We start from the raw sequence: 19157 nt of genomic DNA, 5'->3' as shown, positions 1-19157 counted from the left end.
TGGGGGGGGGGGGGGGAGAAATGTATTGGGGGGTGATCTGTGACTAGGTGAATTTGTGGGTGCGAGGGTCCACGGCAATTCTATCTTTAACTTCTATCTGTGCTAGTTTGCGAGAAGTGAAACTTCTTTCAATTATGCTCATTAAGAGTGTCTCAGGTTTACATAACCATTTGAAAGTGTGTTCTAATGAAGGCTGTGCATTCTGATTTTCATTTTATTTTTAGATCCTTTGACTAATTAGCGTTTTGGGAAAGCAACGCTGTGAAGCGTAATCGCGTTGAGGTTTTCAGAGGTCAAAAGTTGAACGTACAGTACTTGATGAGCTGCGTGGCGGTCACTGCAGTGCGCGGCAGGGGGCGCCAGCGAGCCAGTCAGTCGGTCAGGTGCATGTGAAGGAGATTCCACTGCCAAGCACACACACTCTCACGCTCGGCTTGAAGGTGGGAGCAAGTACCAACGAGAAGGTGGAACGGTGGCTGTGTAAGCTTGTCGCCGGCAAAGTGACGTTAGACGGCGGCGGGAGCAGCGCGCCATGTCCGCCGTGACGCTGGAGTTCGATGGGAACTTGAGAGAAAGCTTTCTTTCGCACTCCCGCACGCGTCGTGGCTTCTTGTGGAGTTACCTGAACAAGCGAGTCGCAGGTGTGTGAGTGTGCCGGCCAAGTTTGAAGCGGCGCCTACTTGCTGGATGTGGCGTCATGGAGGTGCACTCAAGACTGCGAGCCTTGGTGATGATCTGGTGGATTGTTCGAGGTAAGAAAGAGCTTCGAGTTTATTTGGCATGTAAAACTGTGGATGAACGCAAGGTCAAATGATTGCTTTGAGGTAATTGCACTAATGGAAATAACATTGAGTGGTCCCACAGGGGCCAATTCAGTTTTACAATTTGAAATTTGCAACTTTGTATAAAGTAGAATATAAAAATACAATTAATTCTAGGTGTATTTTACAAAATGCATCAAGCAAAAATGCTAATTGATTATTAAATTTTACAAAATTAACTTAAATGAAAAGACATTCATGCACAATATTTTTAATCAAATTATCTTAAAACTAAATTATAATTTAACTTGACACATTTACATCAACAAGTACAAAATAACTCATTTAGAGTTAAATGGCAATGTATAGATACATTAATCTATAATTTAATTTAAAACATTTACAAATAATTATACCTTTACTTTATAATTAATTTGACTAATTTACATTTTTAATTGTTGCTAATAAGCTGCACACAGCAAAATCACAGTATAAATCAGGATAGAAAAAAAATCATGGCGACAATGGCACATGGAAAATGAGTATCGCAAAGATGTGCGATCATTTTCATATGGAGTCAGTTTTATTATGCTTTTATCGTAGTTTGACCAATCGGACGCCATCTTAAATGCGCATAGCCATCCAATCGGAGAACAGAATAAAAATAATAATAAAATACATTTCTATTTCATTTTATAAAATTGTCATTTCTTTAGGTACATGTTAAATATCGCAAAAAAAATAATCGCATATTTTTCCAATATCATGCAGCTCTAATATAAATAATAAATATTAAATCATACACAAAGTAGAGTTCTCAAAATAGATGCGAATATAAATACTGTAAAATATAACAAAGTTAGGGCCAACGCTCCCAAAATGAAGATGACTGTAACGTCAGGCCCCAGCGTCCATGCGGGCCCCCACATGGTCCCCTCGCCCCCCAGCGGCAAAATCGTTTGGGTGCATGAAAAACTGGCGCTCATGTTGTCGTAACTCGTCATCATTATCCGGGCCAAGTTCTTACATGTTAAATGATCAAGTATTGAAGCCATTTCAGTTTTTTTTTTCTCTTTTAACCAGATGATTTAATGATTGGTGTGCGAAACTGTGCATGTATTTGTTTTCAAAGGGAGAACTCGATACCTGTTTGTTGGATGCATTGACTTTCTCTGGAAGCTTAAAGATGCACTTATACTTCCACGTTTTGGAAAGTCAAATGCAGGAACAAGCGTGATGACAAGCCATAAAATATATCTTTTTTTTCTTTTTCTTTTTTTTTTTTTTTTTTTTTAACTCTGAATTCCACTGTGGTTATGTCGCCTGTGTTTCGAACCGGGGGGGTCCTGCTTTTAAGCACACAGCCAAGGAGCACTTCTTCATCTTAAGAGGGCATAATGTTGTCTCGGCACGCTTGAACGCTCCAAAAATGAATTTCAACAACGTCGACTGATGTTGCTTTATCGTCCCCGGTGAGCTGGGGAATGACATAAAAAGCACAGATTTACCTGAGGAAAAAAAAAAAAAAAAGGAAGCAGACACGCTCACGTGATGTTTTATTTATAAGGGAGGGCACACAAGGCAGACAATGTACTGCGTTGCTATGAGCCGATGAGGTCGCACCTTAGTTTGAATAGCGGCTGCTTTTAAACATTGTATTTAGCAGAGCAAAGTGACATTGTGTCACCAAGCGAACGCAAACGTTTGCACACATTAAATATGATTAATTTCCCCCCTCTTTCTCCAAAGCGCCTCATACTGTGTATAATTCAGACGCTTCTCGGAGAAGCCCCGAAGGCTCCTCAAACTTGTGTGAGTCAAGTGAGCACTGCATCATTTTTTTTGCTTCGCACTCTTGTTGAACATTTCGATTTAGTGAAGCGCTATAATGTGTACAGGACATCTGTGTGGCATCAAACACACACCACCTTTACTGGATATTAGGGATGCAACGGTAAGGGCAATATCATGATATTGTGATACTAGAACTGCCACAATATCGTCGTCGGCATGTTCACAATATTTAAAAGGAACACATCTGTTCAAAAAGTCAGGTTGATTTCCATTTGTGCAGTTCTAGCACCCTCTAGTGGCTAGTTTATTAGTGCAATTTAATTTTCATTAGGGATGTTTTGGCCTTCTATGTTTAAAATCTGTGCTAATTGTCAGAGGAAGGGGAAACTAATCTGCTTGTGAAGCGATCAATGTGTGCTTGCATTCGCAAATAAGTGCCTCAATTTTGTTATTAGAGAATGTGGGTAGTATGAAGTCTTTTTTTTTTTTTTTTTTATTTATTTATTTTTTTTTTGAATATCGCCAACTCCCCCACAATATTGAGATAATTATCATATCATGACCTTCATATCACGATAATATCGTATCGTGATGTTTGGATATCGTTACATCCCTATTGGACATACAGTCAGGTTCATAAATATTGGGACATTTACATTGTTTTTTTTCCCTGTAAATACCACCTAAGTTTTGCCTTAAGCAAGCTTGATCGGACTCAGGCCAGGTGATTGACGCATGACATTACACTTCTTTGCCTTTGGTTGCTTTCCCATTACACTTTGGGACATTGTCCATCTGCACTGTGAACCACTGTCTAAAGAGTTCTAAAGCATTTGGCTGAATTTGAGCAGATAATATTAACATACTTCGGAATTCATCCTGCTTCTTCTGTCTCCAGTCCACTAGTGATCACCGGTTCCATTTGTGGCCCATCTGGCCATCGAACACATGAGCAGCCAGGTGTCCCATTACTTTTGGTCCCTTTCGAAGTAGGCGGCACATATGCAAGCTGTTCTAATTTCTACATCGTTTATACCTGGTTTGGCTGTAAATACCTTCAAATTAAAGCAAAAAAAAAAAAGTCTGCAGTTAAAGCACATCTGTTTCATTCCAGATTCATTGTGTTTCTAGCCAAAAAGATGAGAATGTTGATGCCACATTATTTATGGAATTAATTGTGAGTGTCCCAGAATAACAAGCGCTGAATGCAAGCTGATGATATGCTCCATTAGGAGGGTCCTTACTAAACTTGCCGCCCACAACATATCAATTCATTTTCTCTCAAACTAATTTAGGCTCTGTGGTATCACTGAGACGTACAGTGGAACCTCCAGTGGAGCAGGATGTTCTAACACCATAATGTGAAGTCAATTAATTCATTTGGAACCTTTATTAAAGGGTGAGTTTGCAGTTTTCAAACTGCTAGCAAAAGAAAAAAATAAAATCAATAAAAATATTGTGGTTTCACGACAACATTAATTACAGCTCCAAGGTTTATTTTTTTTATTCTCCAAGGTGTGGGTTAAAAAAACATTTTTTCCATTGATCATACAATGTACAAACATTAGTAAACGTAAAATCAAAATCACAATTGAATTTTACTGAATAAAATCAAAATGTCTGCTTTGTGAAGTAACGCCAGCGCAGAAAAGAACCAATATTGGTCATGCTAGTTAGCTAGCTAGCCTATCTGCTTAGGTAGCGACTCTAAAGTATTCATTTCACCTATTGTAGACACACTTAACTCTCATAGCTGGGTGAAAATGTTCACTTCAAAACAGCGTCTGGCAATAACTCGAATCAAAGAGTGATCTTATTCTTTACTGTTCCATGTACAGCACTTTGTAGACAGCAATGTTTGTTTTAAAGTGCTTTATAAATAAAGTTGTATTGAGTTGAGTTGAATAATGGGTGACTCAAACCAGGGGACAGGCATTTTTGATATGTTTTATAACCATTAACGCCTCAGATTACATTGGAGTATATGCCCGATATGTCACATGACTGATAGCTCAAAATGGGCCGAGGACGGTGACAAGGTGACTCTAGCCTGCAGTGTGAGTGTAGAGTTAGCTCAGTTTTCCCACTACCAGCAACACCGTTCCTTTTCGGCCACCGCTATCAAGAAAGACGTCGGCGTGTTCTCATCTGAGCCGCTCGGCTGCGGCGTGGACCTCGTGTTTGCCCGCCCGGCGGAACCGCATCACAGCGTCGCTGAGGGTCATCTCATCTGATCATGTAGGGCTTCATTAACTAAAGTAGAAATTAGGCCAGTGTCGGAACAAACCGTGTTCCCATCAGGACGCTGAATGAGATCACTGTTTCCATTTGGACACTAGCTCGGTTCATGGTGCTTTATAGAGGAAAAGCATTTAAACCAAGATGAAAATAAAGAAACCAACATACAAAACAGCTTTAAAATCACAAAATAAAAATAAGAGTGTACAATAATTTTATTGATTTATGAGAAAAAAAAAACTAGCAGTGAACAATCAAGGTTTCAGACCACATTTAAATGTCCCTACAGTTTGACCAGATGTTCACAAAGTTTGTTCCACAGTTGAAGTTTAGGGACACAGAAATAAAATGTTTTGCTTTGTTTAGTTCTGGTTCTAGAAACACCTAGTAAGCTTGCACCCAACAACCGGAGGGTACTGGAAGTCTCATAGGGAACCAAAAGGTCTTGAAAATGTTGAGGTCCAAGACAGTTTTGAGCTTTGGAGACCAACAGTAAGATTTTCAAATCTATTTTTTGACTCACAGGAGTGTAGAGAATTTCCTGCATTTCTGATGTGGTTCTATGCAAGTGGTAGCATTCTGGACCAATTTTAGCTATCAGATTGCTGATTTTTTTTTTTTTTCAATTTTTATATTTTTGTAGAACTCTGTAAGAATTCTTCAATCTACTGAAAATCGTCATATGAACCAGCTGTTCTGTGTCTCCTTTGAAAGTGTAGCAGGAATGAGATCTGACATAGAACGAAATGTGTTGAGAAGAGTTATGGTGACCAATGGAGAAACTAACTACACTACTAGCTCAATGTTCAAAACATGTTTTCATTGTTTTATTGAATTAGCTACTTCAAATATTAAGTTGCAGTTGATTCTTCGGATAATAGTGCCCAAACTTTTTTGAATATACATGTCATCATTCGGCCTGTATGTATGGTGGACAATTCCGAGTTTACGTCACAAGTCAAAATGGCGGTCTTATGCTGCATTCGAGGAAGGTTTGAAGTCGGATTTATTCCACTCGTAGTGTCGCAGTTCCGGCCTCAATGCATTTGAGACAAATGTAAACAATAAAGATGGCTGATTACGATAAATTGTTTGTTGTTCTGGTTAACATAATCATTCCAAATCAGTTGTGTCACATGTACATATGTCTTGTATTTACATTTGTCTCAAACGCTTTGAGGTCGGAACTGACACAATCCGATGAATGCGATTTCCTGCTCTCCTCAAATGCAGCATTTTCCTCTGTGAAAGGATGCTCTCCGCTCATTGAATAGCATTGGACTCATTGTAATTTAGTTTGTGATGATTATTTTGATTTAAAAATGTGATAACATGTTCACTACTATAACAATCTTCCGGGTGTATGCTAGTCAGTAGTCACAGGCAAAAGCATTTCCAGTATGAAGTGGAAATGAAGTGTTGCAGTGCGGAAAAATCCGAAATGCCCGGATGATTGAAATGGTCTATAAGTAGCAAATACTGACAGAAAAAAAGGCTTTGAGTTGTTTTATGCCAATCACAGTTTAAGTTTTCTGTCAAACGTTTAACACAAAGAAAACTATAAACATATTGTATATTTAAACCAACCAAAAGTAGCCTTAAAAATGACCGCTAGCTTTACTTCTAGCTAGTTTAACTTCTAGGCAACTTAACTAGCTTAAACGGCAGTTAGCATTTAACAGTTAGCATTGCTAGTTGTGGTTTTAACACTCAGCAACAGATACCAGAATACAAACCTTTGAAATATGTACTTGTACAAGAATGTTTTCCTCGATCATACAGATCATGTGGGAACTTACACATATCATTTATTACCGGCAACCTGTTTCTAGCCGCACCTCTGCAGTAATAGCTTGTAGTAGGTGACATTTAAATGTAAACGATGGTGATTATTTTTCTCTGTCAGCGACACGATCTCGTGCAGAGACGATAGCGCCGCGCTGTACATCTTCGCTGTCACTTTATTGAGCCCAGTCCGTCTCGGCGAATTACTCCCCTGACGACATGCATGGCTGCATTTGTTAGGCTGACACATACCTTAGTGTGGGTGTTACAAAAGGCAGTCTAATTGACCACACACACAAACACACAGACCCCCGCAGAGGTTAGAGATGCTGATTGCAGGCAGGAAATGCAAATTAGTCTCAAATGCAAAACTAGGCCAGATTAGTTGGTAATCTCACAAGTCGTACAATTTGGAATTCATTTCCATTGTCATGACGCCTGCAAAACTCGTACAACATGAGACCTAAAAGATTGTTTATTACGCTTTTTACTTGACCTATTTGTGTGTTCTTTGTTTTGTTTTTGTTTGTTTTCTGCGATGCCACCGTAGAGGTGGGAATGGTAACTATGAGGACATTTGAGCTGAGTTGCTACTTGCTAACTGTCATGAGCTGGAGGTTGGATTCCAAAGCACAGACACAAATAAGATTTTAACTATTTATTCACATCGAGAGGCGTGGAACAAACTTGACTAGACGAGAAACAACGAGAGCTGCACACAGGAACAGAGGTAATAATCTGACAAACACAAACACTTCTCAGAATGCTACTACAGACAGTGAATCGATCTGAATGGTTATGACTAAGCAAAGGATTAAAGATTGACATCACAAAGCTCAGGACATCACATAGCATAAAACCCGTTGAAACATCACAGTGTTTTTCCAGTTGAAACCAGATGATGGTTACATCAGTTCAAAACAGACACTTGTTAGTACAAAACAAAAACTTGACCTCATGATCATGAACCCAAACTTAACTCTTTGACCGCCAAAAATGTTTAATAACGATGAGTAAAATCTCGAAGTATGCTGCCATAAACGTTAAATGATGTCAACTAAGTTTTTTTTTTTTTTTCTCATCAATGCACAGTGCAACGTCTAAGTGCAGCGCTGCCTGGTCAATGGGTTGTGGAATCAAAAACGCTAACTATGGCCAGCAGATGGCAGCATTGTACCTCTTTTCAATGGGCTGTCGGTGTATGAAATTACTCAACTCAACTTTACAATGAAACATGACAAAATCTGGTGAAATAGAACGTTTTCAAGGATGACGTGAATTATCAAAGCCTTTGTCATATCAAAGTTTGTTTAATAACGTGTGGCAGGAAAAGAGTTAACAGGTCATGAACTCAAACGTAACCATGGTGTGACCCTAGACATGACAGCTAACCAAAACACCAGCACTTACATAGTCATGTCAACAATCTCTCAGAGGAATTAAAGTGTATAGTCATGTTGTGAGCGCCCCCTCAAAGTTTTTAAGGTGAATGAGAAAAATTTGACAGACAACCAGCTTCCCGAAATTTTTGTTGTATTCCGTGACGGTAACAATTGTGGAAGCAGACAGGTGCTTATTGGCGATTATGACTTTAAGAAGGTGGTCGAAACAAGCATCATGACGGATATCAGCAGTGACGCGGCACAGCTTGTCCCTTAAACGGCATTTGAGGAGACGCAGTTTTGAAAAAGTCTTTCTCACAGTCTGCTGGCTCGCTTCTGCTCTGCGCTAACAAATATAATACGATTACATTTTGGCCGTAAACGTCGAATTCGATGCCCATTAGGTTGTGCATTGTCCCCCCCAATCATCCTACCCCTCCATCCGACTGCCTCACCACCACCGCTGCCGCCGCCGCCGACTCGGAGGCGAATGTGACTCAAACCGCCGCCATCATTATATTCACACACCAATCAGCATTTCGCGATGGCGAATCGCTCGCTTTGATGTTCGCTACAGTACACCGCATTAGCCGTTTTGCCATCCACGGCCCACACGTTATCTAACTGGCCTACAATGCTAATCAGCCAAGAGAATCTTTAGCGAGCGCGGGCCCACCAAAGTGAAAATACCAAGGAAGACATTGAAGGGGAGGCATCACGTGCGCACATCACTCTTCCCTTCCCTGAGAGTTACAGTAAATAACAAAATGCCCTATGATGCGATTTTCTCCTGTTTCATTTGTGATAGGACGTATTGATAATTCCTTATTGTGCACGTGGCTGTAGAGCAGAATTCCTCAATTCAGCAATTAAGAGCTGTAGTTGAGAGAATCTCCCAGGACAAGGTCCAGAATATAATAATGTGTAGAATACATTACAGTCCGTTTCCAAAATTGTTGCTTGTGTTGTTTGCCGTCCTGGCACACATCCATTTGCTCCACTCGCAATTAAGCCGTTCTAAGTAAGCCAATTGATTGATCGACTAATGTAACGTGGACGGAGCTCTAATGCACCCAATTGGCACTGTCCCGTATCGCCATAAAAGCTGCCAGAAATTTGCACAGGTCAAAAGAAGACTACGTGAACTTGAACACTAAATGTTGTGCAAGAAAAAAAAAAGAAAAAAAAAACATACATTGCAACAGTTGCTTAGGTAAAATAAATAATAGAATAAAATAAAATTCACATAAAAATCTCAACAGTTGCGCAATTAAAAATAAAAATACCATAAATCCCCCCCAAAAATTAAAAAAAAAAATTCCAACAGTTGCTCAAGCCCCCCCAAAAAAAACCCAAAACAAATAAACAAAAAAAAAACATAATAAGCCTTGCAACTGTGCAGGTGAGCATAAAACTACCGTCAACCCACCAAAGTTGCGAAATTAAAAATAAAACTCCCGTTAAAAACACAATGTGATTTTTTTCCTCACCCAAGAGAATAATGCTGCATTCATCGAGAAATATTCATGTAACAATATTCTTATTGTGGTTGCAATTGCGCGCAGCTGCACTGGGAGCTATTAGAGAGGAATCAGAAGAGAAGAGAATTAGTAAAATTTTGCTCATCTTATTTAGTGTGCGTCTTGTGTGTAAGAAGGTGGCAGAAGCGAGTGTGCTTTATGCTGCTTGTCATGCAGCCGGCTGAGGCGTGATCATTGTTTAAATGCGGGCGTAATGCCTTCATTTGTGCACCAACGCACTCAACTTGTCAAAATGAAGCATCTTTGCCTGACTTTATTGTTTACAGAACTATTATGCAAGGAAAATGATCTTGGGCATTGCCGATGATGATGACGTTATTGGTAAACAATGATCATTTGGTTTCATAACAGGACTTAATATGGGTTTGAGCAGCACCATACTGATCCTGTTGTTGATATCCATCGCTGATATTCAGCTTGTTCGATTGTCACCAGCGCCCGACCGATTAATCGGCTAGCCGATCATATCAGTCAGCCGCTTATTTAAAGCGGAAATCTTAAACATTTCTTGACAATAATATGTTATATGTGACCTCACTCGTCTAAACATGACATTGTGATTAATATATTTGTGGAATTTGAGCGATGCAGCAAAATCCAGCCGTTTTTATCCATCTCAGTGGGCGGCCATTTTGCCACTTGCTGTCGAATGAAGATGACATCACAGTTGCTCAAAGGCAACGGCCAATCACAGCGTAGCTGTTTTCTGAAGCTAAGCTGTGATTGGTTGTTACCTGAGACCCGAGCAACTGTGATGTCATCTTGAGTCGACAGCAAGTGGCAAAATGGCCGCCTTCTTGATATTGGATTTTGCTGCTTAACTCATATTCCACTAACGTAATATTAACCAGAATACAATATTTAGACTACTGGGGCTGCATAAAACATATTATTGTAAAAAAAAACAAAAAACCTTTGCATTGTCGCCTTTAAGCTTAATTCTTCATGAAAGGGTAAATCCAGTTCATATGTGTGAGCGTGCTTGACTATGTTAACTTTACAGCTAATTCAATTCATCGGCATAATGCTGAATTAAATCATTGCCAGTCACCCCCCCTCATTATATTGTTTATTACGGCAGTTAATGAACATACCTTCTTGTGCCACATGACCACATATACTTCCTGTATTGGAGGCATACCTCGTTTGTTCGTCCATTTTAGCTCTGCTGTAAACGGAAACTGCTCATGATGGGCAACATGCTTGTGACTCCTGCTGGAGTTGGACCTATTTTATTCAAGCAATTCTGCACCAATTATACATCTTTTCCTATTTCTGACCACTCTAACACACACGCACACACGTACACAAAGAGTGACGGTAATTGGCAATCATTAGCAAAAGCTAGCGACCACGTCCACCATGACAGTCTCTTTTACTCCCACTTGCTGTAAAGTCTTTTTTTTATTTTTATGTGTGTTTGTTAGATGAATCAGTCGTGAGCTGGCTCACAAGTTGCAAAAAAAAAAGCATCTTGATGTGACTAATGATGCGGCCGCCGCTGGTCGCTTGGCTCGGACCCCCGAAGGAGATGAGACGCTTTACCTCGCATTGCCTCCTCGTCCCATCTTAGGGGAAGGAGGCGAGGACCTGAGGCGTGCATGGAGCCGCCAGAGGTGTCCCTGCTGATTGTGGCCTATAAATGATGGATCTCGACAAAGTGCGTCACCATCATGGTCACCACTCCCCCCCACCCCCCCGGGTGTGGGTGAGGGTCGTGATGATGCGAGCCAGGTGCTTTTTGAGCATGACTCATGTGGTTACTTCCTTCACAGGAAAAAACGCAGAAATTCTGCTATGTCAGATTTACTTTTGCAATTATTACACTAGTACACGGGTCAGTTAGAACCTAACCCAGTTGACTTCCTCTTGGGAACAGCGTAGACATTCTCAACTATGGACAATTCAACAAGTTCACAATAAGCAGCACTTTGATAAATAGTGAACATTCCATCAAAAAACGGACTTAAGCGTGTTAATTTTTCTTCACTAGCCTAGTGCTACCATATAATGGAAAATCATATTGACATGCTAATGGCTAGCATTGACCATGATGGTTATTCAACAGATATTTGAACAAAATGGTGGAACAACACATGGAGACCACTAGCCGATAGACTTTGAAGTCACGAGGCCGCCATATTGCTACTCCCAAGAAACGTTTCTCAGCATATGATCCTATACATTTACAGTATCGAAATTGGAGAACATTTGAGACAGTACTGAGTAGAAACAGTATGATTTATATTTCATTTTTTTTAAACATAAATAAGAGGACTTCAGACATTTTACAACTCACCTTAAAAAAAGATGTATAAATTATATGAATACGATGTTTACACGAGGAAACTTGTATATTTTTTTAAATTAAAGAACTGTAATTCAAGAAAAGATGCCTCTGCCAAATCTAATATTGGGGTCTAAGGAACTGTGTGATAAAAGAAAAAGGGGGTCTTCAAAGTAGCACATACTGTCCACTTATTTTTTTTTTTACTTTGTACCACCACACCACAAGCCCCGCCCCCGGCCTTATACAAACTTCCTACGAGCTATATATGTCTCATCTGTATTCTGTACGTATATCAGCTATAGTTTATACAGTAGTCTGCTTGCAAGATGAGGTGAGCAAGATGGCTGCCCAGTGACTTCAACGGCTTGCATGGGCGAGTATGGGCCATCGGCTATCCAGGGATACATTCAGATCAGTGTGAAGACAGCCAATATCACGATATTTAAAGGCATATTCCTTATTAGTAGTAGAAGAAGTCGTCTTCTTCGTTGGTGTCTGCATGGTTGTATTGTACAGTACAGCCCCCTGCTGGCTAAGGCGGGAACACCATAAGGAACAGCAAACTGAACTGGATGGCAGCATTATATCATAATTTCAAAAGCTGTTTAATGCTATCCATTCTATTTAGTTATTGTGTTATTCAAACCAATATTGTAGAGTGGTATTTTTCCTTATTAAAAACGCAATCACTCAAATTTTAGTTTTGTGTGTAGGCTAGGACAGATTAATAGCATTTCCAACAGATGATGTAGAAAGTCAATTTATTGATTGATTGACCCACTCTTAATTTACCTCATCAGTCGAGCATTTTTGTTGTTGTTCAATACGTTACAACAATAATTAACACCCATTTAAATATGCTTTGATAAATATTGATTATATTTTTAATAACAAGTGTAAAAACATTAAAAGACTTTGTTTGCAAGAACTCATTAAACGTGTCAACAGTTATATAAGCAGTTGACTCCATGGTAACTTACTTGTCACACTCATGTCATGCGTGTCATGAAGGCTTTTGAATGTTCACTTTCCAAGTTGTTTGACCTTTCAGTCGCTCCTACTTTGACGTTCCGCTGTCATCTCCATCTGGTGCTCGAGGAAACCTGCTGAAGTCGTTTTCTCTGATCCATCCCGACACAATTATTCTCTTTCAAATGAGAAAAGATCCGCGTCTACAGTTGCTGAGACAGGCAGAATGTGTTTCCTTTATTATGATTATTATTAGTAGTAGTATTATTATTTCAAAAGCGATGATGCCAGTAAGTCTTTGATGTGAAAATATTTGTCTTTAATCCCTTGAGGAAGATGTATTTTCTAGGGTAAAGAGGTGCAAGAAACTTTTTTTTATTTATTCATTTTTTTTACGTTGGAGGGAAAATGGGCTGTCTGAGAGGGAACACGGGAAGATTATTGTCTGGCTTGGCTGTTATAGTTGAGCAATCTTCGGGTTTTTCTCCTCTTCCCAACCAGCGAGGTGACTTTAACAATGTCAGATGATGGGCAAATGGCCGCTTCCTTGGCGCTGGAATTGTCCTCTCATTCCTCTCGCCGAGGAGAAAGCTGAGATTAGTATTCATTGAGGGGTGAGAGGCAGGTTGTGCCTTTCGCCAGATGGCAGGGGAGGGATAGCGTGGCCATGGATTAATGCCGTCATCTGGCTTGCAGGTGTAACCTGGCCTTCCGGGCTTCAGGCAGGCTCACGTGAGGTCAATGAAGGACCCTGGGGTCAATCATCTACTGGAACTTTGATTAAAACTCTCGCGACAAGGAAGGATTGCTTGTGTGTCGGGCTTAGTTTGGAATTTTTGTAATTGTTTTTGTTTCGTTTTGACTTGGTTTCAATTAGTTTTTAGAGTGGGTTATAGTTTTTTATTCATTCTATTGTTTGTTTTGGTTTGGATTATTTTTTTTTATTAGTTGTGGTAGAGCTGTCAAATGATTACAGTTTTTAATCAGATTAATCATATTTTAGGATTTTGATTAATCACGATTAATCACTTAATTACAAAAGGCTTTTTTTCCCCTTTTTTTTTAAATCAACATTTTTTGCCCACAAAATTGAAAGATCACCGTTATGTGTTCATTTTTCTACATTTAATGTTATGAGGACGTCTTCAAATAATTTTTATCCACTGCATACGCTCATCCTCCTCTTTTTCTAATCAGTTGATTACTTGAATAATTTAAAATGGGGGGGAAAAAATACTCCACCTAGCGCAAAGCACAATTGTATATGATGGAATAAAGGCCTATATGACAAAATAAGAGTGACAAAACAGGGCCCGAGCAACTACAGAGCAACTGACACCCCAAAACATCACAACCTGTTTGCGTGCTAACAGTTTTCGTGTCCATTCTAAGTCATAAATGAGGATTTATTTATTTTTTCTGTCCCTCTGCTTTTCGGATGAATACCTTTGGGCTGTCAATGCTGGGAATGTTTTTGTATGTTCAGTTATCTGTCAAAGGCAGGAATAATTGGCACATTGGGATGACTGCGCCTTGAAGGTGGCCAGAGTAATGACCTGACCGCCGCTTGACGTGACGCTCCCGCCTGCGAGCGTCTCCACATGCCGTTCGTGTGCGACCGCCGCCGCGTTTGATAAGAAAGATGTCTCCTCGGTGGCGTCATTATATGGCTGACAGGGGGGGGTCCGTTTCGAGGCCGCATCTTTATTCTCCGGTTAGCAAAGAACAGAAAGGAAATGAATGAGCGCCCCTAGCATTTCCCCTCAAGGTTGCTACAGTGAACTTGGTTGCAGAATAGAATAAAATTACGTTTCCAGCATGAGGTGCAGTTCAGGGTCACGTTTCTAACCTTGGATGTGTAGGAGGGTTGGTGGTAGCGCAACACAGTCTTAAGCCCAATTCACACTGGTTGCGGAACAGACGTGGTGCGTTTTCCGTACGGTGGCAGCACAGATGCCGGAAGAATAGCTCACATTCAAGTCTATGTGTCAATTCACACCAGCTGCGGTGCGGAACGACTGCGGCGATGCGGAAGTTTTCCGCAAGCGTTCCATTTCTTCCGGAATTTCATGAAACCGAAAAAATTACACGAACCGGACAGAAAGTCGGCCGTCTCACATCAAGGTAAATCCGGTATATTTCAATCTAAAACCGTTTGCGAACTCGTTTTTTTTTTTGGGGGGGGGGGGGGGGGGAAGCTAGCTAGCTTCATAGCATGACGTGAATCGGACATTTAAGACAAAAAAATGAGCTCAGAATAAATTAAACATGAGAAAATGTCACTAAACACAAAACGTACTTACCCATGGTAAAAGTCCCAGAAAAAATGTCCAAAAATCATATCGATGTGACAACAGGCAAGCGTGGCTATTGTTTACAAATGGGACTCTATATACACGGTTGTTATTGCGTGAACTCAACTCTCCAGCGTGAACCCCCCGTGATCCCATGGTCTGTCGTGAGCAGATTTCCGGACACGCAACGCACGTGGTGTGAATTACAGTCCTTGCGGAAGCACCGCGTCCTTTCCGCAGCCATATTGTAAAAAAAAATTGATTTTGATAAGTAATAGTTGGGTCTCAGCGATGCCCAATCAGTAAAATAGCTTTTGTGATCTGCATATTCCGAAAATGTGTCTCAGCAAGCTATTCTCAATTTTGCTACTGTAGATTGTGTCATGCAAAGGGTGTCAAATTTACCGTCCACAAATGAGTTTGTACGTTTTTCAGGCTACATTACTAACCATTGATTAATTGGCCAATTAATTTAGAAAAGTATATGTTTTAAATAGCTTCTTTTTTTTTAGTTCCTTAACACTTATAACAATAAAGATATGAATTATAGGCAGAACATATATGACTCTTTTACAATATTAAGTTCATTAGTATTTGTTTAACTTAACAGAGAGAACGGAATGGTATGTCCACACAGTCAAACTTAATGGCGCGTATTTCTTCCAAAGTAGACGATGGATAAGGCAGCAAAAAGGGAAGGAAAAGAGGAAAAAAGTAATGGTTGCGATTAGCAGTCCTGATAACAACATCAGTCCCAATCAAAATTCCCTAACACACTCCAATAAAGCTAATCCGCGTGTCCGCATCAGTGATTCAGCCATTAGAATGGGATTAGTTCCACCACACTATGAAGATTATTTTCATTATCATTTGGTATTTTAGCCAAGCCAGATTAGCCGTGCAGAGGATTCCTTCTTCATCACCGCTTACTTTTCTCACCTGTGCCTTTTAACCGCACTACTCACAACTTTGAGTTAAACACAACCATTCAAGGACGGGTCAGATTGTAAAAAATGAAGATGGAAACCCCAAACTCTGTCTTAAAACCTTACATTGAAACCCGAACCTTTGCATGAAACCTGAGTTGTAAATGCTAACCACGACTAGAAGGCTTAATTTGAAGCCATAAGCTATGTTTGAAAGCAGGCTTCAAATCAAATCTTAACCCATATTTAAAACCCTCTGAAAACCTAACCCTTGCTTTTAACCATTTTTTTTTTTAATCTTATTTAGATTTGGTAGCAGGTGGACAAATCCAAGAGCATTGGTATTTTTACACAGTGTTGAATAGCCGTTCAATAATCAAATACTTTATTTAGCTTGAAATGAAGTGGCGCCACCAATGTATGATATTAAATGCAAGTGGTCCGAACGTACAGTATTTTCTGCTCATTTATTTCTATTTCCGGCCAGGGGGGGTTTACCGGTATGTTGAGTTGGTCATCTTAATTGCTCCAGCGAACACAGCTGCTTCTAGGAGCGCTGCTCACGCCTGATAAAAACCGTAACCATGGTACCTGCCACAGACGTCACGTACTGTACGCTTCGTTTCTGATGTTCCGCTCAAAATCATCAACTTGCTCCGGTATTAAATCGGCTATCAAATGAAGTCGTTTCTCTGCTTGCTCGTCCACATGCTTGTCATTGTGGAAACATTAGGATTATGTCATACGTTGGTGCCTTGAGATGCGAGTGACCCAATTGAGTTTGTTTTTTTGCTTTGACATGCGAGGAGAACTTTGGCAAAGAGTGAAAAGTTCTTGAACAAAAGAGTCTTCAAAATGTTTATTGCTAGTCCCAGCTGATGTTTACTGTCAAACTAAACATAAAAAAAAGACGATTACACTTTCTGTGTTTGAAACAACCACAAAGAATTTACATAGCTTTGCCTTTCACTCTGTTAGCTTAATGCTAACACTAAATAGCATCTATGCTACGGTAATATAATATCCCTTTAAGCAATGGATTGAACACAAATGGTGCAGTATAGCGACTTCATTAGAAACACCCGTTTACTGTATTTGGTTTATACATCTAATCAAATGAAATGCTAATTTGAAACCATGACCCTTGCTTGAAGCTCTAATATGAGGCATAAACTATTTATCAGCAACCACGCAGTGGTTTATAAAAACAATAATACCGTAAGTGTAACCTGGGTTTGGGGGTGTAACGGATCAATCATTTCCATTTCATTGTGAAATATTACAGTATTGTAACTTGAGGTTTCTTTTTACTAGAAGGTTTTTTTTTTTTATATATATATATGGAATTTGGCTGATTAATCTGTTTCCCACCTTGAATCTTTGTTGACAATTTATGTGCATGAAAAAACGGTTATTTGAGCAAATTTGTTATTTCAGAAGTGTGTATCAAACTGTTGGTCCTTCTAATGAAACAATACGCAAGAAGTACTTTTCAAAAAGGTTGGTGACCTCACCTCTAACCACCTTCTATGGGCTTCTGTGAACCACCAATGTTTCTGCACTTTTCCTCCATTTTCAAAATTGACCTGAGAGAACTTGAGACCTGTTTTAAATTCACACTTCAACCCAAAAGTGGAAAGAAGTCAAGTGAATCTAAGAAAAAAAGTTGAAGTAAAGGAGATGGCTCAGACTGGTTGGCAGGACTGAAAGGAAGCCAACAGTCGTCTTGTTGTGCGCCAGGTATCAAGAAGCATCTGTGAATGCATAAACATGTAGACGCCAGCATCAGAGACAGGAGGGGCAGGTGTCACTGTCTGCTAACAACAAGAAATTGAGGTTTCAATTTGCACCGGTTCTAGGGAGAGAATTGGAAAAACGTTAGCTAAGAATGTTAGCAAACAAATTCATCACTTGTAGCAACTACTCGGAAACTGCTTCATTTCAGTCATTCGGTAGATCTTATTTTAAATGACGTATTGACACAAGTTTATTGGTTCGTTTGTTTTGGTAGAATTTCATGAAGTTTTTGTTGTGAGCGCTTAAAAAGACTCTTAAAACAGTATGTTTAGTAAGTTAGCTTAATTGTAAGTGAAGTAGATAAACTGTCTTTCAGATTAATTCATAATTCATTTGACTTTATTTTAACGTAAACCTTTAAGACCATCCATCCATCCATCCATCCATCCATTTTCTTGACCGCTTATTCCTCACAAGGGTCGCGGGGGCTGCTGGCGCCTATCTCAGCTGGCTCTGGGCAGTAGGCGGGGGACACCCTGGACTGGTTGCCAACCAATCGCAGGGCACACAGAGACGAACAACCATCCACACAAACGAGCACACCTAGGGACAATTTGGAGCGCCCAATTAACCTGCCATGCATGTCTTTGGAATGTGGGAGGAGACCGGAGTACCCGGAGAAGACCCACGCGGGCACGGGGAGAACATGCAAACTCCACCCAGGAAGGTCCGAGCCTGGACTCGAACCGGAGACCTCAGAACTGGGAAGCGGACGTGCTAACCACTCGACTACCGTGCCGCCCCCTTTAAGACCAAAACATTGATATTTTAATACAGATTAATTTAGTAATGATAATTGCTTGTGTTCTTGGAAAAACATGGAAAGATAACTTTGAAAAAGAAATTGCGTATTAAATCGCAATAATGAGGGGAAACAATTGCAATTAGATTATTTTTCAAAATCATTCTGCCCTAATTCGGGCTTTCATGCTAATTAAATTTAAACTTAATGATGTTATTTTGAAAAATAAATAAATAAATATGCATATAAATTGAAACTCTTCAACTGAAAGTTAAATGAAAACTTTTAAAGGAGCGTCAAAAGTGAAAACAAGGCAACTTCATGCATCTCCAGGAAGTGTCATTATGCCCGTATTAAAAAAAAAAAAAGTTTCCATTATCATACTCTTGCATGTTGTAAGTGATCAGACCATTTGTGAGGGTTTAGCCGGATTTAAGTGTCTTTCATTATTCATCTGTTGGCTGTCACGCAGGCTAATTACCCAAACGAAGACCAACACGAAGACACTTTTGAGTCAAATCCCGCAGCGTAGATGAGTGTCGTGCCTTTAATCTTCTTCCAATCAGACGTGTCAGGCAAGTAGCTTGAAATGAGAAAACGAGCTTGTCTCGTTTCAGTCAAACGAGAACAACGGGAAG

At 39.9% G+C, this 19157-nt stretch overlaps 1 protein-coding gene across 6 annotated transcripts in view; it reads left to right on the top strand.

Annotated features, from left to right (window-relative positions):
- Positions 1–358: 358 nt before the first annotated feature.
- The window catches only part of esamb (endothelial cell adhesion molecule b), a 69462-nt gene continuing 50663 nt past the window's right edge, over positions 359–19157 (top strand). For all 6 annotated transcript variants that reach the window (XM_077540784.1, XM_077540783.1, XM_077540781.1 and 3 more), the window contains exon 1: positions 359–752. In XM_077540784.1, coding sequence (XP_077396910.1) covers positions 698–752 — 55 coding nt within the window. In that variant the 5' untranslated portion in view covers positions 359–697. The remainder of the gene's footprint in view (positions 753–19157) is intronic.

Source organism: Festucalex cinctus, chromosome 13 (assembly GCF_051991245.1).
Source record: "Festucalex cinctus isolate MCC-2025b chromosome 13, RoL_Fcin_1.0, whole genome shotgun sequence".
NCBI lineage: Eukaryota > Metazoa > Chordata > Actinopteri > Syngnathiformes > Syngnathidae > Festucalex > Festucalex cinctus.
Note: the sequence above shows the minus strand (reverse complement) of the source record. Positions and strands in the feature narration are given on the sequence as shown.